The sequence below is a fragment of the Bos indicus x Bos taurus genome, chromosome 25 (assembly GCF_003369695.1).
Source record: "Bos indicus x Bos taurus breed Angus x Brahman F1 hybrid chromosome 25, Bos_hybrid_MaternalHap_v2.0, whole genome shotgun sequence".
NCBI classification, from domain to species: Eukaryota; Metazoa; Chordata; class Mammalia; order Artiodactyla; family Bovidae; genus Bos; species Bos indicus x Bos taurus.
In genome coordinates, this window is record NC_040100.1 from 22562343 (window position 1) to 22589597 (window position 27255).

The 27255-nt window shown below is 46.4% G+C and overlaps 1 protein-coding gene across 3 annotated transcripts in view; it reads right to left on the reverse strand.

Moving 5' to 3' along the window:
• Positions 1–2646: 2646 nt before the first annotated feature.
• The window catches only part of EEF2K (eukaryotic elongation factor 2 kinase), a 72129-nt gene continuing 47520 nt past the window's right edge, over positions 2647–27255 (reverse strand). For all 3 annotated transcript variants that reach the window (XM_027527829.1, XM_027527831.1, XM_027527830.1), the window contains 8 exons: positions 25672–25739; positions 21029–21106; positions 20148–20210; positions 18665–18799; positions 18364–18552; positions 12195–12319; positions 7255–7433; positions 2647–5974 (listed from right to left, as the gene is read on the reverse strand). In XM_027527829.1, coding sequence (XP_027383630.1) covers positions 5865–5974; positions 7255–7433; positions 12195–12319; positions 18364–18552; positions 18665–18799; positions 20148–20210; positions 21029–21106; positions 25672–25739 — 947 coding nt within the window. In that variant the 3' untranslated portion in view covers positions 2647–5864. The remainder of the gene's footprint in view (positions 5975–7254; positions 7434–12194; positions 12320–18363; positions 18553–18664; positions 18800–20147; positions 20211–21028; positions 21107–25671; positions 25740–27255) is intronic.

Consider the following 27255-nt stretch of genomic DNA (forward strand, 5'->3'; position numbering starts at 1 on the left):
TATTGTTTCCTCAAAGATGCTGTTTTCTGTTGGTTCTGTTTGTTGTATGAAATACCTTCCGTATGTATGGATCTTTGGGTGGCTGTTCAAGTTTAAGAATGGGGCTCTAATATGTTGTCTGGGAATTTGTCTGTGTGGTTGTGGGTGGGACTTGATGGGTGAGACTTTTTTTGTGAGGTGCTCTGGCCAGCCTGTTTTGTTAGGGGGAAGTACTTTAAATCTTTTATCTTAGGCTGCTAAGATTTACAAGAAATTTTTCCAGTTGTCTGCCCTCCAGGAGGAGGGACAAAGTCAGCTGCCAGCGTACCTGGGAGCACAGGGGCAAAGAAGGCTGGTGGACACTCTACAACAATACAGAAACTTTCACAACCCTCCTTTCAGGACAGTAGCCTTGATAGGGCCAGAGTAAATGGACAAAGTAGGTAATTAAATAGTTAATCCCACTAGAGAATTGTAAGTAAAGAAAAAGTATGGGGAGACCCCTGTAAGTTAATGATCACTAAGAAAGTACTGGAGAAGGCGATGGCACCCCACTCCAGTACTCTTGCCTGGAAAATCCCGTGGACGGAGGGGCCTGGTGGGCTGCAGTCCATGGGTCGCTAGGAGTTGGACACGACTGAGCGACTTCACTTTCACTTTTCACTTTCATGCATTGGAGAAGGAAATGGCAACCCACTCCAGTGTTCTTGCCTGGAGAATCCCAGGGACGGGGTAGCCTGGTGGGCTGCCGTCTATGGAGTCACACAGAGTCGGACACGACTGAAGCGACTTAGCAGCAGCAAGAAAGTAGGCGTGCTTACCCACAAAACCAAGCAGGCTTGCTTAGCAACAAAATCATGCAGGAGAAGTATGAGGCATGCCCCAAAACAATGAAACAACGGGTGCATGAGACCAACATCCTGCCCGCTGGAGCTCAGTAAGTTAATGAACCCTAGGACATGCTCTCTACACACATAAAAAATGTTTGGGCCTTCCCTGGTGGTCTAGTGGTTGAGAGTGCCTGCCAGTCCAGGGGACACAGGTTTGACCCCTGGTCAGGGAAGATACCACATGCCGTGGAGCAACTAAGCCCAAACACCACAACTACTGGGCCAACAGTCTAGAGCCCATGAGCCACAACCACTGAGCCCACATGCCCCAACTACTGAAGCCTGCGTACCTATGCTCTGCAACAGAAGTCAGGACAATGAGAAGTTGGTATACCACAAAGAAGAGTAGCCCCTGCTCATCACAACTAGAGAACGCCTGCGTGCAGCAACAAAAACCCAGCATAGTTAAAAATAAGTAAATCTTAAAAATAAAAAAGCCAATGATTTATGGAAATGTGACATTTCAAAGTAAAGACCCTCATTGTGCTGAGACCTGAAATAATTTTTCCATAATACTATGCTAGTCCCAGCTTGACCACATAGGGATAAGAAAACTCCTCTGCCCAACCTGGAGGAGGGGCTGATGATGGAAGAATGAGGAAGAAGGTGGTCTTTTTCCCCTGCCCGCTTTTCCCTTTATGAAACTGTAGCCCACTAAGTTCTCAGGGTGGCGCTCTCTTGCCTGCCTGCTTATCAGCCTCACCAGGCATCCTATTTGAATGTCACTTTCTATCACTTTGCCTCTCACTGAATTCTTTCGGTGCTGAGACACAAAGGCCTGGAGCTCCTCGGAGCCCCCGAAAAGTGCCACCTACAGTTCAGCCTCACTCTCTACTCTGCCTGGTGTCCTAGGCTTCTGCAGTGTGATGAAGGAGCAGCTGACTGGCTACATGGGGGAGATGAATGGGTCTAGAGGTCTGATGCTTTGTCTTTCAACTAAACCTACATTTTTAGCACCATTTCACTCCCACCTTCCAGAGGCTCCTGGTACCTATGGCTTATCCTTTTGGGGGTGTCTTCAATGATGAAAACATGGTTCTCAGATTTCTCTGCAGCTGACCTAGGATCCAGCTTTCTTGGGGCTGCTCATTCACAGTCCATCTCCTTTCCAGCATCCAGGATTTTGTTGTTGATGTCTCCTCTTCATCCTCATGGGCTTATGCCATTAAGAAAATGTCTTTCCTGTCATTTTAGTTGGGACTTAAGAGCAAATGGACCAAAAAAATGTGTGCTCAATATACCATGTAGAGTTATGCCAATGTTCAAATTTCTTAATATTCTTAAAATTTTTAAAGAAATTCTCATTGAATTTCTTAAAAAGCAATTAGCTTGAAACCAAATGATCATGCAAATAAGCAACATTTTTTCAAGTTTTAGATCCCAAAACATCTATTACATGCATTTTCTTTGAAACTGATGACAACTCTATTGGTAAAAATTATTCTTTGTTTTCTAGGTCAGAAAAACCAAAAAAAAAAAAAAAAGAGAGAGGGGTACATCCTTTATATAAAGCAAATGGAAAACATTATGTGCCAAATTTGGAAGGTTTTTGTAAGAATTTATTAGAAATATTAAAAATTGAGAAAACTTGCATTAACAAATCAAATTTTCAGCAGTTTGAAAAACTAGAAAAGGGGGCAACATTGAGCCCACACTCCCCATGGGGACAACCCATCTGGAGCTGAATCTGAGCTGCTTTTCAGGTGGGACTAAGGCCTCCAATCCACTCTGTCTCCACTCACCTCCTTCACTCATCTGTAACCAGAAGACACTTGAATTTGAGACCAGAAAGAAAGAAATCACTTTATTTGGAAAGGCAAAATTGAACAATATATATGCAAAAATAAATCTATAATACAAGCCACTGTATTCTCTGGGTCCCACCCAGTGTCCACCTTGTCTAGGTTAAATGGTTACCTCAGAGATTAGAAAAAATGAGTAACAGGCACAATTGCAGAGAATATGCATATTTTGTCTCCTTCGCCCTGCCCTCCCCCCACAAGCTGCACATACTTGTGTAAACATTTTGTTGATTTGTGACACATGTCTAGTACTGCAGACAAATGTGCTGGGATGAAAGGAAAGGAAGTCATTAAAATAGCAACAACAGTAGTTACCTGGCTTGACTCATCAATGTTGCATTTGATGATAAATTCCCACAGGGCCTCAGGTGAGGAGGGAATAAGGACATCCAGCTGCACTGGGGGCTAGGAATTTTTTTTTCCTACTTCCATCCATAAAGCCTGCTTTTTTTTTTTTTTTTTTCTTTTTAAACCTATAGCAAAACTGAGAGACATTACACTCCAGTTCACTGCAGTTTAATTTTAAATTTTAATCCCAGAATCCTCTAAGAGTAGCTGGCAGATCCTGGCTTCAGCTTAGCCTCTAACCAGCAGGATATTTGGAAAGAGTCTACCTTTCAGAACCTTGGATTTCCCATCTGTGATTGAAGATACTGATTATATCCTTGACTCCACTAATCTCCTGGACCTTCACCTGCTTCTTATACTTGAAGATAGTCTCTGATGTCTTCCCAGTTGGGCTGGAATGTCCTGAGGTTTTTTGCTTTTTGGATGTTCAGCATTTGTGGAAAAAGAAGATGCCCTAGCCAATTTTAGAAGGCAGAGAACTATCTTTTGAAGGTGGAGTAAGTTCTGTTAGCTCAGAAGGATTTGTGTCTTGCAGATCACTTTGCTCTCACTGATCCTTAAAGAAGCATTTGATTAGCTGTAGTATATCCAGGCCATTCCAGTCTCCTACAGGAGAAGGGGACCACCTGGTGACATTAAAGCCATATGGATGGGTGGAATTGCACAGATGACCAAGCCATTCCAGACAGGCTGGAGGAACTAGAGCCACAAACACTCCATTTTTTATGAATTTACTGAGTGCTTACTCAGTGCCAAGGCCCTGTGTTTTTAAGCACTAGAGATTGAAGAAAAATTGAGTTAACACGCAGCTTCAGGGTTTAATATAGTAACTCTTAGTCAGGATTAGAGCAGGGGCTGGCAAACTATAGCCCAGGCAGGCTGTTTTTGTCAATAAAGTTTTATTGGAACACCAGCTGCACTCATTCATTTAGGTATCATTCACCAGTGTTTCTGTACTATAATGGCAAGGCTGAGTAGTTGCAAGAGACCATAAGGCCCACAAAGCCTAAAATATTTACTATCTGGCCCTTTAGAAAAAGTTGCCAATCCCTGTGTTACAGAAAAGCACTGACATGTAACTAGGAAATGAGACAGGTGGTCAGGGAATATAAATGATTTGCATAATAAAATCTCAGAGGGCGAGGAGACTGGTTGAACTAACAACAGCAACAACAAAAGCATCAGTTAATGAGGTTTGAGAACTTTGAAAAGTCAAAATAAAGTTGCTTCTAGCTTACATTTAACAAATGCAAATTAACTATATGCACTGGTTTAAAACACACAAACAACTTAAGGCAAGCCAACTACTTGATTTGTGCAAACAGCAAAAGGGTAATTAGTTCCAGCTTTTGGAGGAAACTGGTTATGGTGAGTCCAAATACAAAAACAGGGGTACCCGTCATTTATAGGTGATCCAAAGCACTTTTCAAGGGTAATTTTACTCTGTTTGATTTTTCCTTTAGGGTAAACTCTTAACTTTGGTACCGAATACATGCACAGGGTCATGACTCCACAGTACTTAACACTAACATGGCTGAAGGACCTGTCTTAATGAACTGGTTTGTATGTTACGCTCTGTTTTTTTTTTAATGTTTTGATTTTTAAACAGAGATGTTGCTTTAGCACTTGGGGTTGATCAAAGCAGTCTGTTTTCTTTGCTATTTGAAACATCAGTTGAAATCACACTGATGTTAAATCTGAAATCCTTCGAAAAAGAACACTTATTAAATACAGATAGCCATAGCTTGGCCCTGGGGAAACCACTGGAATTAATGAGTGTTTATAGTTCTTGCCCTCTCATTCTCCAACGGCTTAAACAAATCTCAAGGGACTGCTGCTGAAAGCATCCTACTGCAAATGACAAGAAAATCAGCCAAGCTTCAAGCAGAAAATGCCGCGGATGGGTGTTGGGAGCAGATTCTTCTTAAGAACGTCAGATGCTAAGAAAATACAGAGGAATACTGTACAAGGGGTACTTCAGTCATATTGTGGATGCTGCTACTGAGATGCAGAGTATATGTCTGCTTGGAGGAAAGGCTTCAACCTTCCAAGCCACAGCCCTTACAAGTAAAAGCTTGGAGGTGCACCCACCTCCACACGAGCTGAGGCAGGAATTAGAGGTAGTAAAAGTGTGCATATAGAAATCAAACCTGTTTTGTAAAGCCCACTGTGGAAAACACACTTCAGAATGTAATTTGGCTGTATTCCACAAAATCAGTTGCATTTCAGGAAGGAAATTAAAAGATAAGAAAAGTGTGTGGGCCCTCCCCCATGTCAGAAGGGGTCCTGGGAGATGTACAGTCTTACACACACCAAAAAATGCCACACACATTCTTCCAAATGCTCTGAGAAAGACGGCTTTGCTCTAAGACAGACGTGACAATACACACCTCATGGAAAGTTAACATGCAGCTCTGCTCTTTCCTACCTCATCCTGACTCAGGAAACACAGGCTCTGTGGGCCTGAGATTTCAGCCCAGCCTGAAAAGGCTTGATGAGCAAAGCTTTAATATTTTCCATCCAGGGCAGAAAAGATCCATTTTCTTACATCTCATGACAAACAACAACAACAATAACCACAACAAAACACTGAAAAAGAACCTCAGAAAGATACATTGGTTCATTAGGCTGCTTTTTCAATCCCCAGAGCCCTAGGGGACAGTTGCAGTGTCTCCAGTGGTAGCAAAGACATTTTCAAGAGTTAAAAAATAGCATACAAAAGTTGATTTACTAAAAACATCTGCCCGCTCCAGCCCCCAAACAACCCTCAATAAGAAGTCTTTTTCTTCCCCCTTCTCCTAGCCCTGTAACTTGGGGCTGGCTGGCAGTGGTTTTTTCCAGCAAGTTATTCCTCCATCTGGGCCCAGGCCTCCTCTGCTTTCTCGTAGTACTGGTTGGCCAGCCGGCCCTTCATGGCTTCCATCGCTGCCTCGGCTGCCTGGGTGTACAAATCGCCTGAAAGAAAGCAAAGCAAGGCACAGAGAGGTGAAGAGCCTGTTGTTTTTGCTGCCTGGTATCCCTGACCCCTCTCCAAGAAGATCACACTGAGATTACTCCTTCTGGCCTATCCCTGCACATAACCTGGGTGGGGCTCTGAGTGTGCACGTGATCCAAGCCGGGTCAATCAAAGCACCTTCCCTGTTCTTCACCAGGCCACAGGGATTACTCGGGACTTAAGCGCAGCCACCCAGAGTGAGCTATCCCAGGAAGCACAGTGATTGGTTTAGGGGCTGTGGGTGATTCCAAATGAGTCACTGAGAATCAGGCTGAGGACTTCTATTGGACAAATTGGGGCTATATGAAAGTGGAAGGGATAAAGTGTCTAGATGGGTTTGGCCACCAAATGAATTTGTGGAGAACATATAAAAACACTTGGTTTTCAGTGCTTTTGGATTTAGAAGTTTCAAATAAAAGATTATAGAATTACAGTATTAGTTGCTTGATTTCGTTATACTACCTTAAAAAAAACTTTTAAACTTAGCCTCATCCTATACCTGTGAAACCAGGAGTTCAGTATGTTTATCATGTTATTTAATATATACAATGTGCATTAACTGGTGAGTGAATAAACAAAATGTAGTATCTATAAAATGGAATATTATTCAGCAATAACATGGAATGAAGTACTGACACATGCTACAACATGAATGAACCCTGAAAGAAGGAAGACACAAAAGGTCACATACTGTGATCCCAGTTATATGAAATGACCAGAACAGGTAAATCTATAAAGATGGAAAGTAAGTTAGTGGTCGCCAGGAACAGCAGGAAGGGGAAATAGGGAGCCACTGCTAATAGGTACCAGGTTTCTTTCTGGCATGATGAAAATGTTCTGGAATTAGGTAGTGGTGATGATGGCATAACACTGTGGACATACTAAAAACCACAGAACTATACACTTTATTTTTATTTATTTTTTGAACTATACACTTTAAAATGGTAAATTTTATGAAAATGTCAGCTCAATTTTTGAATTGCAAACAAACCTCCCAAATTTCTAACATGTGACTATTAAAAAGGTTCATTTGCATACCAACTTCATAAAGCCCCTTTCTAAGCATCATATGGGTATCCAGCCTTGCAAAATACAGGACCAGTATGAATCTTTCTCCCAACCAGAATGGAAAGAAGAGACTCAGTCTTGCAACTTGTTGTGAGTCCCAGTGAGACAGGAATTATGTCTCTTTCACTATCCAGCCCTGTCCCACCCCAGGGGCAGGTCTGCCAGGCCCTACCTGATCTCTGTGGGTCCTTCTCCAGCCCGCAGCCGCCTGTGAACAGCATCTCCGCCTCCCTGGCCAGCAGCATGTACCGGGGTTCGTCTTGCATCCCATCATACTCCCCACCCTCATCACAGTCAGTTGTCTCCAGGGCAGTGTTGTACCAGTGGAGAGCCTCTGGCCAGCTCTGGGACCTTGCCAGGAGATACAGAGGAAAAGAGAAGTTACCATGGCAACAGGGAAGGAAGGAGGAGGCCCATCAGCAGGAGAGGCAAGTCAGGGATCGCAGTGCGGCCACTACCTATGCTTCGGGACCCAAAGTATCCAATGCCACCACATCTAAGGGCTGTCATTCACATTGTGCTGCTGCTGCTGCTGCTAAGTCGCTTCAGTCGTGTCTGACTCCGTGCGACCCCATAGACGGCAGCCCACCAGGCTCCCCCGTCCCTGGGATTCTCCAGGCAAGAACACTGGAGTGGGTTGCCATTGCCTTCTCCATTGTGTGAAAGTGAAAAGTGAAAGTGAAGTCGCTCAGTCGAGTCCAACTTGTAGTGACCCCATGGACTGCAGCCTACCAGCCTCCTCCATCCACGGGATTTTCTAGGCAAGAGTAGTGGAGTGTCTTGCCATTGCCTTCTCCGCATTCACACTGTAGATCTATATATTCATTACAATAGTGATCAAGTAGTTTTCCCTAACAAAACTGGTATAGCACAATAATTTTCCAACAGATGGAAGTCGAGCATCTTGAGGAAGGGGAGCATTTTTCTAGTATCCATAAAATCACCCTACAGGAATTCCCTGGCAGTCCCAGTTAGGACTTGGTGCTTTCACTGCCATGGCCTGGGTTCAATCCCTGGTTGGGGAACTAAGATCCCACAAGCTGCACAGGGTGGCCAAAAAAAAACAAACAAAAAAACTCCCCAAACCAAAAAACCTACCCTATGGGTTTGCATTAGCAGTGGGTGGTATCCCAACCAATTTGCCCTGTAACTCATGCAGGAGAAGAGGTGGGTGGGGTACCCTTCACCAAAGCCCCCAGAACCTTCTGACAGCAATCATTCAGCCCTTTCTTTCTCTGCCTCTGCTGGCCAGCTCTGGCTTTCCTCCAGAAAATGGAGGGCTTACTCCAGAACAGCTGACTTCTCCCTTCTGACTCTGCCCTTCACTCTCAACTCTTTCTCCTACGGCCGCACAGTGGCCAAACCCGCAAGGGCAGACACAAATGCCAACCCAATCTGTGCAAAACAAAATAAAGAGTAAACAGGGCAGGGGGCTCTTTTCCTTGGGGTGTAGTAATGCATATTACCAAACACGTGAGTAACTATAGGACATCAGGAAAGAGCAAAGAAAGACACAGATAAGAAGGTCTACGTGCCTCATGAAATGTTCCTGGAGCTGCAGCTGTATATATATAAACACATATACATGGACCCGGCTTCACCCTCCAGTCTTAGCTCGTCAGCCGCGCCAGACTCGCTGGGTCACTTTCTCTTCCTCGAACGTGCCAGCTCCTGTCCGCCCTTTGGCTTTTGCACCTGCTGCTCCCTTTGCTTAGAACATCCTTCCTTTAACTCTTCCCATACCTGGCTCCTCATCTCTCCAACCTCAGCTGAGCTTCTTCAGAGACACTGGCCCCCAATACTCTATTTCTTACCATTACCTCAAACTGTAATTCTCCTGTTTACTTATTCACTTGTTTATTGTTTTTCCTGGCTAGAATGTAAGCTCTAGGAAGGCAGGGACCATGTCTGTTTTATTCACTGCTGCATTCCCAGGGCCTGGCAGACAGCACAGACTCTATAAATGTCTGTTGAAGTGGCTGGCTGGGATGGTGTCAGGAGATAATCTTGACTCCATTTTATTTTATAAAGAATGGAAGTTATTTGAAAATTATTTGTGGCACATCCAGAAGACTGGGGTTTGAACAATGGATTGGAAACCACTAAGCTAGTTGATCTCAATTCTTTCAGCTTTGGCCCTCTCTGGTCTTGAAAGGCAAGGCAGAACTGCTCTCAACACATTAAATGTAAAAGAAGGGAAAGGGCCTACTCTCTCCCCACCCACCCCACCAACTCCACACCCAGTGGTTAGTTTGTCCACCCTGCCTTGAAATTTCCAACGACTTTTCCTTCTCCTATGAGATGGTAACTTCTGGGGGAGGGGGGGTCAAAACCCCCTAAATGAAAATAGCTGACTCTCATTAATGCTCCCTGAATGGAAGAGTCTGGGGCTGCTTGGAACGAAGAAGAAGAGTAAGAGAAAGACTTTGGAAGATGTTACAGAAGAAAATCTTGATTGATTTAACTACACAGATACTAAAAACCAGCAAGTCCCCAGACCCAGTAGTCAATGGGCACTGTGTGGCACCTGTTCTCCCTGCTGCCCCAAATCTATGGTAGCCATCTCTGAAAAAAGGTTTTAAGTCAACTCATATACCAAAGAGCTAATAGCCTTAAGAAAATAAAAATTTTTACAGGGAATTCCCTGATGGTTCAATGGGTAGGACTCTATGCTTCCACTGCAAAGGGCATGAGTTTGATCCCTGATTGGGGAACTAAGATCCCACATTCCACAAGGCCAAAATATATATGTGTGCTGTGCTTAGTCCTCAGTTGTGTCCGACTCTTTGAGACCCCATGGACTGCAGCCCTTCAGGCTCCTCTTTTGTGGGGATTCTCCAGGCAAGAATACTAGAGTGGGTTGCCATGTCCTCCTCCAGGGGTTCTTCCCAACCCAGGTATCAAACCCACATCTCCTGCATTGCCAGGCAGATTCTTTACTGTCTGAGCCACCAGGGAAGCCCATGAATACTGGGAGTGGGTAGCCCATCCCTTCTCCAGGGGATCATCCCAACCCAGGAATTAAACAGGGGGCTCCTGCATTGCAGGCAGATTCTTTACCAGCTAAGATACAAGGGAAGCCCATATATAGATATATGGGCTTCCCTTGTATACATATACATACATACACATATCTCATTATTAACAAATCAACAAGAAACCAATCATCTCAAATGAAAAAGAGAAAGTACACAGAGAACATAAAGAGAACACAGATAGTAAAGATTTTTTAAAAGCCTCAGATACAGATATTCAATGCCGAGTACCAGCTCCTCACGCCCACGTGGTCGTTCCCCACTGCACTCAATGGGCATTGTGTTAGTCGCTCAGTTGTGTCTGACTCTTTGCAACCCCAAGGACCATAGCCTGCCAGGCTTCTCTGTCCATGGGATTCTCCAGGCAAGATTACTGGAGTGGGTTGCCCTTCCCTTCTCCAGAGGATATTCCAGACCTAGGGATTGAACCCTGGTCTTTTGCATTGCAGGCAGATTCCTTACCATTTGAGCTACAGGGAAGTCTCAATGGGCATCATAGATGTTGGCATTTGATTTTGGACAAAGTCATTTCATGTTTGTTTTGTTTACCTCCCCTCCATGCCAGTGATTCTGAGCCCCGCAAGAAGCAGGCTAATGTACAGTCCACTGGAGAACAGATGAGAAGACCTAAGTTTTGGCCCTGCTATTTACTGGCTACTTAACTGCAGACAAGCCCCTTCACTTCTTAGAACCACATATCCATAAAATAAGCCCCTAAATGCTGCCCGGTCTGTGTCAAAGAGATGTGTTGATTCTTTCATCCAAGCAACTACTGAGCCAGGCCCTGTGCTAAGCACTGGCACTGAAGAGATGCAGGAAACCCAATTCTAGTTCTCAGTGAAATAAAATCACAGATATAAAAGCGAACCCAAATACAAGGAGCTTTACAGTCACACAGCAGGTAGCTGACAAACATTTGCATGATATGTAACTCAGACATTTTAGACCCTGAGAGGTTGACATGACAGAGCCGCAGTCTTGATTTAGCTTCTAAACTCAGTGAGAGGGAGATGAAAACACGACCCACATAGGAGGGAAGTGCCACACTGCCCCAATCCTGGCAGTTTGGACACTGTCCCTTCCAGAAAGCCACAGGTGCCTGAGAACAAACGGGGAAGCTGAGATCCACTGGGAGCCAGTGAGCAATAGGTCCCACTAAGAGTTGAATCCCCTCAACCGTTCTCTGCTCCTGGACTTCTGGGACCTCCCACCAGCCAAGCCAAAGACCCAAGATGAAGCTGCCATTCTCCTCTTGCCACCAGAGAATCCAATCCTGGCATCTCTGCCAGAGGCATAAGGGAAAAGCTGTTAACGCCTGTAGGGTTGTAGCTGTCAGAGATTTCAAAAAGGTGAAAAAAAAAAAGGGGGGTGAAAGTGTTGCTCAGTCTTGTCTGACTCTTTGCGACCCCATGGACTGCAGTCCGCCAGGCTTGTCTGTCCATGGAATTCTCCAGGCAAGGATACTGGAGTGGGTAGCCATTCCCTTCTCCAGGGGATTTTCCTGACCCAGGGACTGAACCTGGGTTTCCTGCAATGCAGGCAGATTCTTTACCATCTGAGCCACCAGGGAAGCCCAAATCACTCTGGAAAACTCACACCAGCACTGAATTCCCCTGGAGCTCATTTCCGTCCCTCCACTCCCTCTTAGAAGTGAAAACAGTAAAAACAAAAATAGGAAGAGTCAGTTAAAATCACCCCTAATCCCATCATCTAGAGACAACTGGCTCTGGACCTGATGCTACATATCCCTTCAGACTCTTTCTTGCACAAATCTTTACAGAAAATGGCTAAGATGCCATTTCTCTCTCTCTTTATGTGCCAGTGAAATTACAGGCATCACCTCATTTAACCCTCACACAACCACACACTACCGCCCTAGCATGCAGGTTCTATGGGTATTCTGATTTGAGATGATGAAGAAACTGAGGTCAGGGAGGTAAACCTTCTTGCCCACGGTCACGGGGCTGGTACTCGGGGGAGGCACACCTGGAACCCAGGTCTGTTCTGATTCCAGAGGGGAGGCTCCCACCTGCACCCCAGGTTCCCACCAGCTCGACCTGAGCCACAGCCACAGTACCTGTCAGGGCTGAGGTTCTGGCCAGTGTCAAAGGCTCGTGCCACCAGAATCATGCACTGTCTGTCCCCAGCTTCAGCTGCCTTCAGTAAGTAATCAAATCCTTTGGTTTTGCTCTCTTCTGTCTCCTGTTAATACAAACCAAAGAGGGGGAGAGAAAAAAATGAGCTGTGAGGGGCTGCCAGAATCTCATACGTCAATCTTTTCCCTGTTTCTTGAATTGAGAGCTTCAGGTTAGGGCTGCTGTAGAACTGTACATTGTGAGAAAGAGAACAGAGCTTACCCTGCTGCAAAGAGATCCCTGGGTTCCCATCAGGCAGGGAGAAAAGGAAGCTTAGTCCACTCCCACCTCTATCTGATGTGATTCTGCCAGAGACCACATCATCTATCCACTTCCAACAGGGGCTCCCGGCTTCCAATTCTTTTAAATTTTTTAGCAACTTTATCGAGATATAATTCATATAACTCATTCACTTAAAGTGTACAACTCAGTAGTTTTTAGTATATTTACAGATTGTGCAACCATCACCATAATCAATTTCAGAATATTTTCATTAAGTCAAAAAGAAATCAAAACACCATACTCCCCCCCCAAAAAAAAACAAAACAAAACACCATACCCTTTAACTATTACATCCCAATTGCTCCCCATCCACCCCCACCCAGCCCTGGACAACCACTAATCTACATTCTGTTTCTAGAGATTTCCCTATTCTGCACATTTTATATAAATGCAATCATATAAGTAGTTTTTTGTGCCTGGCTTTTTCCACTTGGCATAAGGTTTTCAAAGTTCATTTCATACAGCTTCTATCAGTGTTTCATTCTTACTTATGGCAAAAAACATTCCATTGTATGAAGATACCACAATTTATCTGTTCATAAGTCATCAGGTGATGGACATTTGGGTTGCTTTCATTTTATAGCTATTCTCTATGAACACCTGTGTACAAACTTTTGTGTGGGTGTATGCATCTATTCTGGGGGGTTATATACCCAGGAGTGGGCTTCCTGGTGGCTCAGTTGATAAAGAATCTGCCTGCAATGTGGGATATCTGGGTTCAATCCCTGGGTTGGGAAGATCCCCTGGAGGAGGGTACGGCAACCCATTCCAGTATTCTTGCCTGGAGAATCTCCGTGGACAGAGGAGTCTGGCAGGGTACAGTCCATGGGGTCGCAAAGAGTCGACATGACTGAGGGACTAAGCACACATACCAAGGAGTGGGGAAGCCCAGGTGGCACAGAAGTAAAGAATCTGCCTGCCAATGTAGGAGGCACAAGAGATGCAGGTTTGATTCCTAGATCAGGAAGATCCCCCAGGATAGGAAATGGCATCTGACTCCAGTATTCTTGCCTTGAAAATTCCATGAACAGAGAAGCCTGGCAGGCTCCAGACCAGAGGGTTGCAAAGAGTTGGACACAACTGAGCAAGTGAGCATGCACACACAAACCTAGAACTTCTGGGTCACATCCAACTCTATGTCTAGCCTTTTGAGGAGCTGACTGTTTCCCACAGTGGCTACACCAGTGTATATTCCCATCTGCTTTTATTATGCTTCTCCAAGATCTATCCAGAGAGAGATTTTAAGCTCAAGTCGGTCATATTACTCTATCAAAGCTGCTCTAGGACTTCTTATCTCACTTGGAGACAAATACAAAGCTCTCATATCAGTCTATGAGGCCCTTCTCAACCTTCAGGCTTCAAGAAGCGTGCCAGGGACTACAGTTGTCCCCCATATCCATTCAGTTCAGTTCAGTTCAGTTAAGTTGCTCAGTCGTGTCCGACTCTTTGCGACCCCATGAATCGCAGCACGCCAGGCCTCCCTGTCCACCACCATCTCCCGGAGTTCACTCAAACACACGTCCATCGAGTCCGTGATGCCATCCAGCCATCTCATCCTCTGTCGTCCCCTTTTCCTCCTGCCCCCAATCCATATCCATTATCCCCTGCCATATTTTTGCTGGCACATGGCTGACCAGCTAAAAACTACATTTCCCAGCCTCCCTTGCGCCTGGAATCAGTCTCTTAATAACAAGAGGCCTACCCATAGGGAATTCCCTGGCAGTCTGGTGGTTAAGACTCTGTGCTTTCACTGCAGGGGGGACAGGTTCAGTCAGAGAGTCAGTCAGTTCAGTTGCTCAGTCGTGTCCCCACAGACTTCAGCACGTCAGGCTTTCCTGTCCATCACCAGCTCCCGGAGCTTGCTCAAACTCATGTCCATAGAGTCAGTGATGCCAGGATGTTCAGTTAGGGAACTAACATCCAAGAAAGGACGCCTATCCAGTTACTCATTCCCTGTCATATTATCCCATCTCTCACTTAAGAACAATGCTTGGCACAGGAAGTACTCAATAAAGGTCAGTTATTTTTACTTCTGTTGGAAATATTTTCATTTGTTAATTATTACCTGTATTTACATTCTTTTCCATCTGAAAGGTTTGCTGTTGTCAATAGTAACCTAGGACACTGCCCAGAGTGTAGGAGCACTCAAAAATACCTGCTGGATGGGTGGGCTGTGGGGAAAGTGGGAAATGGGCGAGCAGCTTTTCAGGGCACTTGCCCATGTTTTTTTGGCTGCCAGAGCTGGTCCTAGAGAGAAAGGCCTTTGAGATGCCTTCAGATAAGAAAACTAAAATAGCTTCTACATCCCTTTACAAAGGGGCTTGGGTGTGACTGGTGTAAATAGCCTGAGATCATAAGAAGAGTTACCAGGGAGTCTCAGAGAGGTCTCCCCAGTCCTGGCCCCTCACCACTCATTCTGGGCCTCGGCATTCCTTTATTTAGGCCTCAGACACTTCTACGTGTCCTCTCTGCGCCAGATGCTGGGAGAACAGGCCGAATGTGGCAGGAATACTGGAGCTGGCTCTACAAGCTCGTGAAAAATGATGTGAAAGCAAACCAGTCATAAAACACAGCTGCTGCTGCTGCTGCTAAGTCACTTCAGTCGTGTCCGACTCTGTGCGACCCCAAAGATGGCAGCCCACCAGGCTCCACCGCCCCTGGGATTCTCCAGGCAAGAACACTGGAGTGGGTTGCCATTTTCTTCTCCAATGCATGAAACTGAAAAGTGAAAGTGAAGTCGCTCAGTCATGCCCAACTCTTAGCGACCCCATGGACTGCAGCTTACCAGGCTCCTCCCTCCATGGGATTTTCCAGGCAAGAGTACTGGAGTGGGTTCATAAAACATAGACTTTATTAAAAATTAAATTATGTTAACTTACAGTTAAATGAAAGGTAACAAACACCCAAAGCTCATCACTTCCTAATTATTTTACTCTGCTTTACTGTTATCTATGCTCTTGAGGTTATTAATATCCACTGCAGGGCTTCTCAAACTCAGCACTAATGACATTTTAGACAGGATAATTCCGTTGTGTGGGGACTGGCCTGTGTGCTATAGATATTTGGCAGCATCCCTGGTCTCTGTCCACTAGAAGCCAGCTGAACTCCCAGAGCTGTGACAACCAAAGGTATCTCCTGACACTGCTAAGCACTCCATGGAAAAGCAGGAAGTAAAGATGCCTGCTTGAGAGCCACTGGCCTATGGAATCTGCTTAGTGGAAATGCTATATAATGGGAATGCCATGCATTCCTTCCAACTCCGTGCTCAGTGATGTCATGTTACTACCTGGACATTGGCCACAGTGGGAGCATTTACACCAAGAGATGGCAAAAATATTAAGAGTGCAGATTCATTTAAAAGTATGCTGTGTCTGTTGCCATGACATTGTGATAAGCGCAAGAAACTGGAGTCTCTTCGGTATTTAAAACTATCATCTGATTCAGCAAAGGAGTCTTGCTCATGTCAGCAGCAAATAAATGAAGCTCCAACTCTGACAAAGAGCTTGCTTGTTGCACTTCCATTTTACTCACTAAAGTAAGTGAAATTATCAACCAGTATCCAGGTTACAACTTTACTCCTTCATCAACCACAACCCGAGGGAGGCTACAGATATAAGCACCACAAAAATTAGCGAAAGAATTCTATGAGGATAAATTGACCATATGGAATTCACAACAGAATATTTTTATTATTGTTTGTAAACTGTATGCTCCACTTTCTTTTATCACTAAACGTCTAATAAGCTTACATACATATATGAACAAACATTCCCTCCCTACCTGCAAGAACCAGTCATTAAGCATTTGCCAGCATACCACTGGCTAAATGAGATATATTCAATCCAGCCTTCAGGGAGCATGGAGACTAGAGAATGAGGGACAATTCATCTACCTGTCAAAACCCGCTCCCCCCAACCAAACTTGCTCTTTCACCATCTAAAACAGGAAATAAAAATGGGTGTAGGGGCTTCCCTGGTGATCCAGTAGTTAAGAATCTGCCTTGCAATGCATGGGACACTCGTTCGATCTCTGGTCAAGGAAGAATCCACATGCTGCAGAGCAACTAAGGCTGAAGCCCACAACTACTGAGCCCACGTGCCGTAAGTATTGCAGCCCGCACGCCCTAGAGCCTGTGCTCCACAACGAGAGAAGCCACCACAACGAGAAGCCTGCACGCCCCAAAGAAGAGTAGCCCCCGCTCACCGCAGGTAGAGAAAGCCCGCGTGCAGCAATGAAGACCCACCAGAGCCAAAAAATAAAACAAAGAAATAAATAAATGTATCTTTTAAAAAGGCTTTGGGTTATCCCTGTGCACGCATGCTCAGTTGCTCAGTCGTGGCCAACTCTTTGCAACTCTCTGGACTATAGCATGCAGGGTCTTACCAAATAGACAGATTTAATTAGTTAAGATGACGTCATACTGGAGTAGGGTGGGCCCTAAACTCCATAGGACTATCATCTTCATAAGAGACACAGAGACAGACACACAGACAGAAGGCCATGTGAAGATGGAAACAGACTGGAGTGATGCGCCCACAGACCAAGGAACACCCCAGATTGCTTCTACTCACCAGAAGCTAGAAAATCATGGGTGTGTCGACACCTGATTTTGGACTTTGGCATCTAGAACCGTGAGAGAATGAATTTCTGTTGTTTTAGGCCACCCAGTCGGTGGTAATCCCTCATTCTAGAAAATGAATACTCTCTTGGAATTACATGTGAGGATACGAAGATGGAGGAAAAGGTAGGAGGGGCTTTTTTACTGCAAACTTTTCTATATTAAAAAAAAAGCTTTTTAGCCACAGGGCTGTCGGGTGTCTTCCCATACCCTCTTCCAGTCTGAGACCCACGACCCTCTGGGCCATGGCCAGGCCCACAGAGAGGGCCTGGTACCCTGTGCCCATGACACGTCCAGCCTCATCCAGCCACAAGCCTGGCCTACATGACAGAGAGGATGGGGACAGACAGCTCGGAGCACACGCACACCAAGGGCCTCTCACTTTCTCCAAGGACAGATCACACTCCCTAGGCCTGGTCAGTCCTGTCCACTGTGCCCACAGAGCAGGGGGGCCAAGAGGGAGAAGACACCCTCACGGATTCCTATCACACCTGTCCTGTCTGGGCCCCCTCTCCGGCCTCGTCTTCTGACCTCCTCCTCACACCCCATGCTCCAGCTACACTGATGGCCTCCTGTCCTTCAAACCCCACCTGGCTGTCTCCCCAGGCCCTAGACCCACGCTGTTCCCTCTGCGCACACTGCTCCTCCCACTCTGTGCCTGGCTGACTCCACTGGGTCTTCAGGTCTACCTTCGGGATCACTTCTTTCATTCGCTCCACAAATGAATGCTGAATATGGAGTCTGTGCCAGGTCTGTTCTAGCCACCAGGGAATGACAATCAGGAAACCCCAGCTAAGGCCCTTCCCTCATTTGTTTGCAGCAGCATCTTCTGCTTCTCCCATCGCACCCTGTTGTAATTGCCTGGGAACATGACTGTCATCTTTACTCAGTCCCCAAGGCCAGAGACCAATTCTATTGGTGTCAGCTAACTTGGAAGTGCCTGGCCCCAAAGTGATGCTCAGGAAATTTCCTGGGCATAAACCCAGGGAGGGAAGGGTGATGGGTTGACTGAGCTCCTCTGTCCATGGGATTCTCCAGGGAAGAATACTGGAGTGGGTTGCCATTTCCTTCTCCAGTGGATCTTCCTGACCCGGGCATGGAACCTGGATCTCCTGCACTGCAGGCAGATTCTTTACCATCTGAGCCACTAGGGAAGCTCACAAACCCATAGAAGGAAGGGTGATGGGTTGACTGAGCCCCCATCCACTCACCTTCAGAGAGACATCCGCCAGGATGTGGTGGGGCAGCTGCGAGTACATGAGTCCCAGGCCCACGATGGCCTCCAGCTCGCCCAGGTCAGCTGCGTGCTCCAGGTGGAAGACCGCCGACTCCCGGTCCCACTCCTCGTCCTTCTCGCAGAAGCGGCCAGCCTCGTGGTAGCGCACCATGGCCAGATGGACCTGCCACACAGATGGTGGGTGGGCCTGGCTGCCTGCAGGTCGCAGCCACAGCCCAGGGCCCCCCTGCCAGCTGGGGAAGCTCCGGGTTAGTGCAAAGAAGGCATCACCATACCTTCCCCAAAATGGACTTCCCGATTTTCTTCTCGAGGTCCAGAGCGTTGAGCCTCTGCACTTCCAGGGCCACGGCCGAAGGTCTCGGCAGGTGGAGGCGGGAGGAGTTGAAGAGATTCCACTTCTCCACACAGACCTGGGGAGGACCAGGCACTGTAACTTACAGACCAGTTACCAGGCCTGTAACTTACAGGCCAGAGAAGCGAGGGGCTGGGGATGGATGCACCCTCCCAGCTATGAAAACTGGCCTGGCAAGTTAGGGGGCATGGACCCGTGTGGTGTCAAGTTTTCTTGGACAAACGGGGCCTATTTCCACTCTCCTGAATGATGCCAGCTTGTGGGCACTGAGGCAAAGCTGAAGCAATAGGACGCAGAGGCTAGCACCACACACTGAGCAGTTTGGAGAAGGGTCCCCTCACTTAACCATCTGAGTCGGTCATGTAGGTTCGACCCTGCTCCCCACACAAGGTTCCAGAAGAGCCTGACTACAGAGCTGGCAGCAAATCCACTGTGGTTTCTCTGCACAAGCCCAGGGTGCTTCTGCTGTTGGGCTGAGAAAACACGCCATGTCTCCCAGCTAAAGACACCCTTGTCCCAAGTTCTCACAGGACAGAGCCAGGCTGCCTGCTGTGTGCATACATGAGTGTGTGTGCATGCATGTGCTAAATATTATACAGTGCCCAGGGCAGCCCCCACAACAATGACCTAGCCCAGAGTATCAGTGGTGCTGTGGCTGAACAACCACTGACTCCACACCATGCTGTGGCCTTGACCTGATTGACAGATACCTCGTGGTATTGCATGGTAAGTAAATGCCACGTGATAAATAATCTGTGTTCTGGAAGCAGCAAGAGTCAAGCCTGCCCTGGTTATCAGGGAAGACCCCTGGGGGAGGTGCCATGGGGGTCCAGCTTGGGAGAGCAGACAGGCTTTGAGGAGATATAACCATGGAGGAGGAAGGACCTTGCAGCCTTAGTAAAGGCTGGAGGGCCAGAGGTTCAAAGTGTGGCTCACAGTCAGCTAGAGAAGAGGGTTCCCAAAGCTGGTCTTTCCCACACTTGCCTGATGATAATCACCTGAGCTGCTGCTTAGACCTATTAGCCAGGTAACCTGGGGAGAGATGCTTAAGACCCTCATTTTCTCATATGTCAAAAGGGGATGAATAGGGTTAGCCTGTCTCACTGGGTGGCTGCAAGAAGTGTTCATAAATTAATGAACACTGGAAGGAGCTGAGGGGTGTGGCCTCCAGGACGGGCCATCCTAATCTCCTTTAATCCTCCCTGCTGATCCCTCAGCACCCCACCCAGGGCAGGAGCTCGAAAAGTATTTGCCAAAGGGATTGGCTCCTTTGCAAAATTTTCTTTTAGGAGATATATGAATTGCCCGGGCAGGCAGAAATGATGTGACATGAAGGGGGAGAAACAGAAAGAGAGCCTGGAAAAGATAAGCAGCAGCCATGACGAGGATTCCTGGGTGTGCATTACCCGTCCGGAGCTGCCCAGGCTGTCTTCATCCGACTCGTACCTCCGGTTACCGTTTGAGTGGCCCTGATGGAGGCAGAGATTAGAGTGATCCAAAGAGCGGCCCTTCCTTCCCACAGCCGCCTCTTGGGGAACTGGCCCAGCCTTCCCAGGGGCCCTCCTCAAGGAACTGGCTCGGCTCCCCCTCAAGGAAGCTGGCACATTTGCCAAGCAGAGAGGATGCTGGGAGACAGGCGGGACTGATGTGCTGGTCTCACACGTGCATAGATAGAATGGATTCAAAGGCATAGGATCCTGGTAGGTAGGCACTGAGAAAGCTGGGCCAAGTGCTTCTTCCCTTAGCCAAAGCTCCCATCACTGGTCTATATTCACAGCATCAAAGCTGAGACCAGAGGCTCCCAGAAGGCTTCCTTGAAGGCATGCTCCATTCTGGCACTGGGGAAAACTTAAGCAGCTGATATCACCTAAAATTGCCCTCACCTGAATGCTGCTGGGAAGACAACTTAGGGCATTCTCCATCCTCCAGAGCCCTCCCGAGGGACTGCGGGAATCCTGTGCCTTTGAGCTGGGCCCGCCCACCTATACCAGCACCATTCTGGCCCACTGCCCAGCATCCTCTCTGCTTAGCAACCAGAGGTCCCAGCTTCACTGTGCGATGTGTCCGCCATTTTCAACCTTGTGTCTAATCCCCCATGCTTGTCCCCTTACTAAACTTACTAGTCCCCATTACCTGTTTTATCTTCCACCCTGCATTTATCTGAAATGATTTATATATTCATTTACCTTATGCTCTTAAGATGCACTCACATTCCCCACTAGTTCTCTATCCTTCTGGACAACTAGGCAACAGGGGACTCTGTTCTCATTTCCTGGGGGTTCCTTACATGTTCTCTGGGCTCTGGGTCATCCAGGTCACCCCGCTTCTCACTGGGGTATCCACTGTCCCCACCGTTCTCAGAGTCCTGTGGAGAGAAGACGGTCCTATGGTCTCAGAGGTCCTCTGAATATCTGGTGTTGATACCTGGAATCTCATCCATTTGCTCTCTCTCCTTTGCCCCATCTCCTCACTGAACACTCTCTTCCTCCTACTCGTGTTGGCTGGGTAAAAGGGAGCAGTAAGAAATAGTGGTGAAGAACGTGGGCTTTAAACGCAGACTGCCTAGGCTCAAATCCAGGCTTTGTAACCTGCCAGTTGTGACCCTGGACAGTTGTTCAGCCTCTCTTGAGCTTGGTTTCCTGAGCTGTGGGGATTCATTATAGCACCTATATCAAGAGGCTCTGAGGATGAAATGAGGTGTCACACTCAGAGTGTGGATCACAGTAAGTGCTATTATTAAGTGACTCACCCATTTCACAGGCAGAAAAACAAAGGCTGGTTTAAAGGATAAGATCCAAGGATAAATCCAAAGAATGCTCAAACTACCGCACCATTGTTCTCATCTCACACGCTAATAAAGTAATGCTTAAAATTCTCCAAGACAGGCTTCAGCAATATGTGAACCGTGAAATTCCAGATGTTCAAGCTGGTTTTAGAAAAGGCAGAGGAACCAGAGATCAAATTGCCAACATCCGCTGGATCATGGAAAAAGCAAGAGAGTTCCAGAAAAACATCTATTTCTGCTTTATTGACTATGCCAAAGCCTTTGACTGTGTGGATCACAATAAACTGTGGAAAATTCTGAAAGAAATGGGAATACCAGACCACCTGACCTCTTGAGAAACCTGTATGCAGGTCAGGAAGCAACAGTTAGAACTGGACATGGAACAACAGACTGGATCCAAATAGGAAAAGGAGTACGTCAAGGCTGTATACTGTCACCCTGCTTATTTAACTTATATGCAGAGTACGTCATGAGAAACGCTGGGCTTGAGGAAGCACAAGCTGAAATCAAAATTGCTGGGAGAAATATCAATAACCTCAGATATGCAGATGACACCACCCTTATGGCAGAAAGTAAAGAAGAACTAAAGAGCCTCTTGATAAAAGTGAAAGAGCAGAGTGAAAAAGTTGGCTAAAAGCTCAACATTCAGAAAATGAAGATCATGGCATCTGGTCCCATCATTTCATGGCAAATAGATGGGGAAACAGTAGCTGACTTTATTTTGGGGGGCTCCAAAATCACTACAGATGGTGATTGCAGCCATGAAATTAAAAGACGCTTACTCCTTGGAAGGAAAGTTATGGCCAACCTAGATAGCATATTCAAAAGCAGAGACATTACTTTGCCAACAAAGGTCCGTCTAGTCAAGGCTATGGTTTTTCCTGTGGTCATGTATGGATGTGAGAGTTGGACTGTGAAGAAGGCTGAGCGCCAAAGAATTGATGCTTTTGAACTGTGGTGTTGGAGAAGACTCTTGAGAGTCCCTTAGACTGCAAGGAGATCCAACCAGTCCATCCTAAAGGAGATCAGTCCTGGGTGTTCATTGGAAGGACTGATGTTGAAGCTGAAACTCCAATACTTTCGCCACCTGATGCGAAGAGATGACTCATCTGAAAAGACCCTGATGCTGGGAAAGATTGAGGGCAGGAGAAGTGGGTGACAGAGGATGAGATGGTTGGATGGCATCACTGACTCAATGGACATGGGTTTGGGTGGATTCCGGGAGTTGGTAATGGACAGGGAGGCCTGGCGTGCTGGGGTTCATGGGGTCACAAGAGTCGGACTTAGCGACTGAACTGAGCTGAACTGAAAGCCCTCTGCCAAAACTGCACAGGTCAGTTAGGCATATTTTTTATTCTTCTAGATCTGAATTCTGCTGTAAAAAGGAATCTGGTATAATTTAGAATTTCTAAAACTTCAGTCATCTGTCTATCACTGTTGAGTTGTGGTCATATCTGCATGTCACCTGCATCACTGTTGAGCTAAAACGTTTATTTTTTTCCTTATAAATTCCACTTAGAGACATTTCAAATGCACCAATAAGAATAGACAATTCTAAAATGAACTCTTGTGCCCCTGTTGCTAAGTTCCAACAGCTCTTAACACTAAGCCTTAGTTACTTTAGATCTTTTATTTCTAAAAGGAATTGAAACATTTCTGTTAAAATGAAGACTTCTTATGAGTCTCTTCCTGACTCCATTCTCTTCTTTCTTGAAATAAAACTCCTCTCACGAGTTCATACTTCTCTTTTATCATTTTTCCATAAATAAACCATTTTATTTTACTTAATATATTTTTAAAAGCAGCTTGGTATCACTACCATGAATGTAAAACTTGGATCAGTCTCCTAGACAGATGGGAGCCATGGGACACACACAATGGAATCCTTGGCCTCTGGTCTGGCCAGGAATCTACTCCACCCCAAGGAGCTGTGTTACCCTAAAAAGGCCTCTGCCCTGGTTTCTAGACGCACCCCAGGCTTCCCACTGCCCTCCCCCAGGCCTTGCTTTCTGTGAGTCAAATAGCTATTCTATGTTTTTAAACTATTTTAATTTTTAAAATTGAGATGTAACTTATAGACAGCTAAAGTGAAGTGTTCAGTGTGCTGAATGAAAGGCTATTTTTGAACAGATCACAGGCTATACTCAAAAGCTCCAGGCAGCTCCCTCCTTGCACCTACTCTCTGCAAGACCTTGGCTACGCGTCCCATCCTTGGTGACCACCCCCAAGCCAGGCAACAGAGTGCCTCACTCAAACCCCAGCTCTGCACTTGCCAGCTCTGGGACCCTGGGCAAGGCAGCCAACCTCTCCGAAACACAGTGTTCTCATCTGAGAAATGGTGGAGAATAACATGAGAGACAGCAGTACGCAGAGGGTTCAAGGCCAGATGGCCTGGGTTTGAATGCTGGCTCCATCACTGATTGACCAGGAGCAAGGAACTTACCTTTCTATGCCCCGGTTTCCCCATCACTAAATCAGGGATAATGAGAGCACTGCCCAAGCAGAGCTGGGGACAAGCAAGTCGCTGAGGCAACAGGTGGGAGGGAGACTTTTCACCTTGCTAATCTTCTGAACCTTTTCCTTTTCGACCTACTCTGAATTTCTAAAATTCATCCTGATTCTAGAAAGAAAAGTGAAAGTCGCTCAGTCGTGTCTGACTCTTTGTGACCCCATAGACTATACAGTCCCTGGAATTCTCCAGGCCAGAATACTGGAGTGGGTAGCTGTTCCCTTCTCCAGGGGATCTTCCCAACCCAGGGATTACATCCAGGTCTCCCATATTGCAGGTGGATTCTTTACCATCTGATCCACAAGGGAAGCCCTAATCCTAATTCTAGAGTAAAAAAACATAAAAGCTATTCTGAAAGGAGTAGAAACTGTTATCTACCTCGCAAGTTATGTGAGAATTAAATAAGAATTATCTACCAGACTCTTAAAACTGTCTGCCCATAGTGACAATTCCATATGTGCAGCTCTTCCTACTTTTTTCTGTCACTCAGGAACTCTGCAAAGCAGTCAGGAGTGAAGCTGAACCTTTGGAGCTGAGAGGGCAGCTTAAGGGGCTACTGGCCTGTGCAAGTGTGACACTTCTGCAAAGTCTGTTTAAAAAATTCTGATGAACTTTTTTCACATAACTTTTTTTCTTATGTCACATAATAACAGGTATATGTGAATCTACTCTTTCAACTGTAAATTCTATGAACTCCAAATGCAGAATAAGTATTTCTGATGAAAATAAAGGGTTTAGATTGAGATATGCTGCTGCTGCTAAGTCGCTTCAGTCGTGTCCAACTCTGTGCGACCCCATAGACGGCAGCCCATCAGGTTCCCCCGTCCCTGGGATTCTCCAGGCAAGAACACTGGAGTGGGTTGCCATTTCCTTCTCCAATGTAGGAAAGTGAAAGTGAAAGTGAAGTCGCTCAGTTGTGTCCGATCTTAGAGACCCCATGGACTGCAGCCTACCAGGCTCCTCCGTCCATGGGATTTTCCAAGCAAGAGTACTGGAGTGGGCTGCCACTGCCTTCTCCATGAGATATGCTAGGAAGTGTAAATTATTCACTGGATTTCAAAGCCTTAAAAACACACACTTTTATTTTGGCCCCACCATGCAGCACATGGGGTCTTAGGTTCTCAACCAGGGATGGAACTCGTGTCCCCTACGGTAGGGGTGTGGAGTCTTAACCACTGGACTGCCAGGGAAGCCCCTCTAATGAATTTTTAATTTGACGCTATAACATATGTTCCTCTGAATGCAAATATGTCATCTGCAGTGTCTTACAGCTGAATCACGAAGAGGCTGTAGGAAACCTGCTCTGCTCATCCGACCTGGGAGCATCACAGCTGCGTGTGCTGTGCGTTACACACTGGACACCCTTCTGCCCCAAGACACACACACACGGCAAATCAAACCCAGGCCCGAGCCCAGCACGCACCAGAAGGTCACACTGTGGCTGATTTGGATTCTCTGCTCTAACCACCTCCGGAAACTGAAATGGACCCTGCTCTTCCCAGAAGCTTCTGCCTGTGCCCTCCTGCCAGTGCCCCGAGCAGACCTGGGCTGCCACGTCTGAATCTGCCGACTCACCCTCAGTTCCCAGAGGAGGGTGTCCACTCCTACCCACCCCCACTCTACCCCCTCCACTCACCCGGTGGTTGTCCAGAGGGTCCTGGTCTCGAGGTGCCATGTTATCAAGGTCGCTGAACACAGGCCAATCTGGGCAGGGAGAAAACAGAGCAAGGCAGCAGTTCCACGGCTGGAACAGGTCACAAGGTCCATCTAAGCTGCCATCAGACCTCTCTTATTTTAAATTTATATTTATTTTTAGGGCCACACCACATGGCTTGCAAGATCTTAGTTCCCCGACCAGAGATGAAACCCAGGCCCTCGGCAGTGAAAGCGCAGAATCCTGCAGAAAGCACCACCGAAGGCGCCACTGGGCCACTAGGGAGTTTCCAAACCTTTTTTATTTGACATTTATAAAGTACAAAAGCGGGAGAAGAATGTTGTTGGCACCTGAGAGGCCACAGTTCTTCTTTGAGAATTTACCCAAACTCTCTACTTGCCAGCTGCCTGTACTTGTCCTGATGAGCAACTAGCTTAGCTGCTGCGCTGCCTTGGGGTTTCCATAAGGTAAACAGTGATACGATTGTGTAACGTACTGGTCAGCCGTCAATGAGGTGCAGTTGTGAATGAAAAAAGAGGCATTTGTCCATTTGGGGTACAAATGGGAGGTAGCTACAAACGGGAGAAGTCTTAGATGGTTTAAAACCCAACAATTTCCTGGCAGATTCCAGTCTTTATCTCCTGTCCCAAACGCCCACTAACCAAATCTGGCTTGTCTGCTGTTTTTATGCCTTTTTTAAATAATCTTTTTTTTTTTTAATATGTATTTATTTATGTTTGGCTGTGCTGGGTCTGTGGCCGTGGTCTTTCTCTAGTTGCTACAAGCGGGGGCTACTCTCTGGTTGTAGAGGGAGGGCTTCTCCCTGCAGTGGTTTCTCTTGCTGTGGAGCATGACCTGTAGGGCAATCAGGCTTCAATAGTTGTGGTGTGGGGCTCAGCAGTGGCGGCTAGCAGGCCCCCAGCGCGCAGGCTCAGTACTTGTGGTGCACAGGCTCAGCTGCCCCGGGGCATGTGGGATCTTCCTGGACAGGGATCAAACCGGCTTCCCCTGCATTGCAAGGTGGGCTCTCAACCACGGGACCACCAGGGAAGCCCTCTTAGATAGTTTTTCAGAAAGTTTTTCATATTTTTAAATGGTTGAAAAAAAATCAAACCTACTTTGTAACATGTGAAAATTACATGAAATTTAAAATTCAGCAACCATACAGTTTTTTTGGAACACAGCCACACTGATCTGTTTTAAATATTGTCAATGGTCGTGTTTATGTTGCCCACAAAGAATAAAATATTTACTCTCTGGCCTTTTAAGAAGAAGTTTGTCAACTCCTGCTCCAGACTATTCCCAAGGCCTTTTGGTGGTGATCTACAGGCTTCTTTAAAAGATCGTCCTCTCCTGCTCCCCTGGGGCTTCTTTCAGCTGAATAACTGACCACAGAGTCCTGCCAGTTCTTCAGCTCAGAACCATGGAGTCAGTCTTGCCTCTCCTTTTTCCTGCAGTTCCCACATTCATATCATAAGTCTGTCCATAACATGAGTAAACTCTGTCACTTCAGCTTCAGAAATAATGATTGCTGTTTTTCTTGTGACCTAATCACATGATACTAAT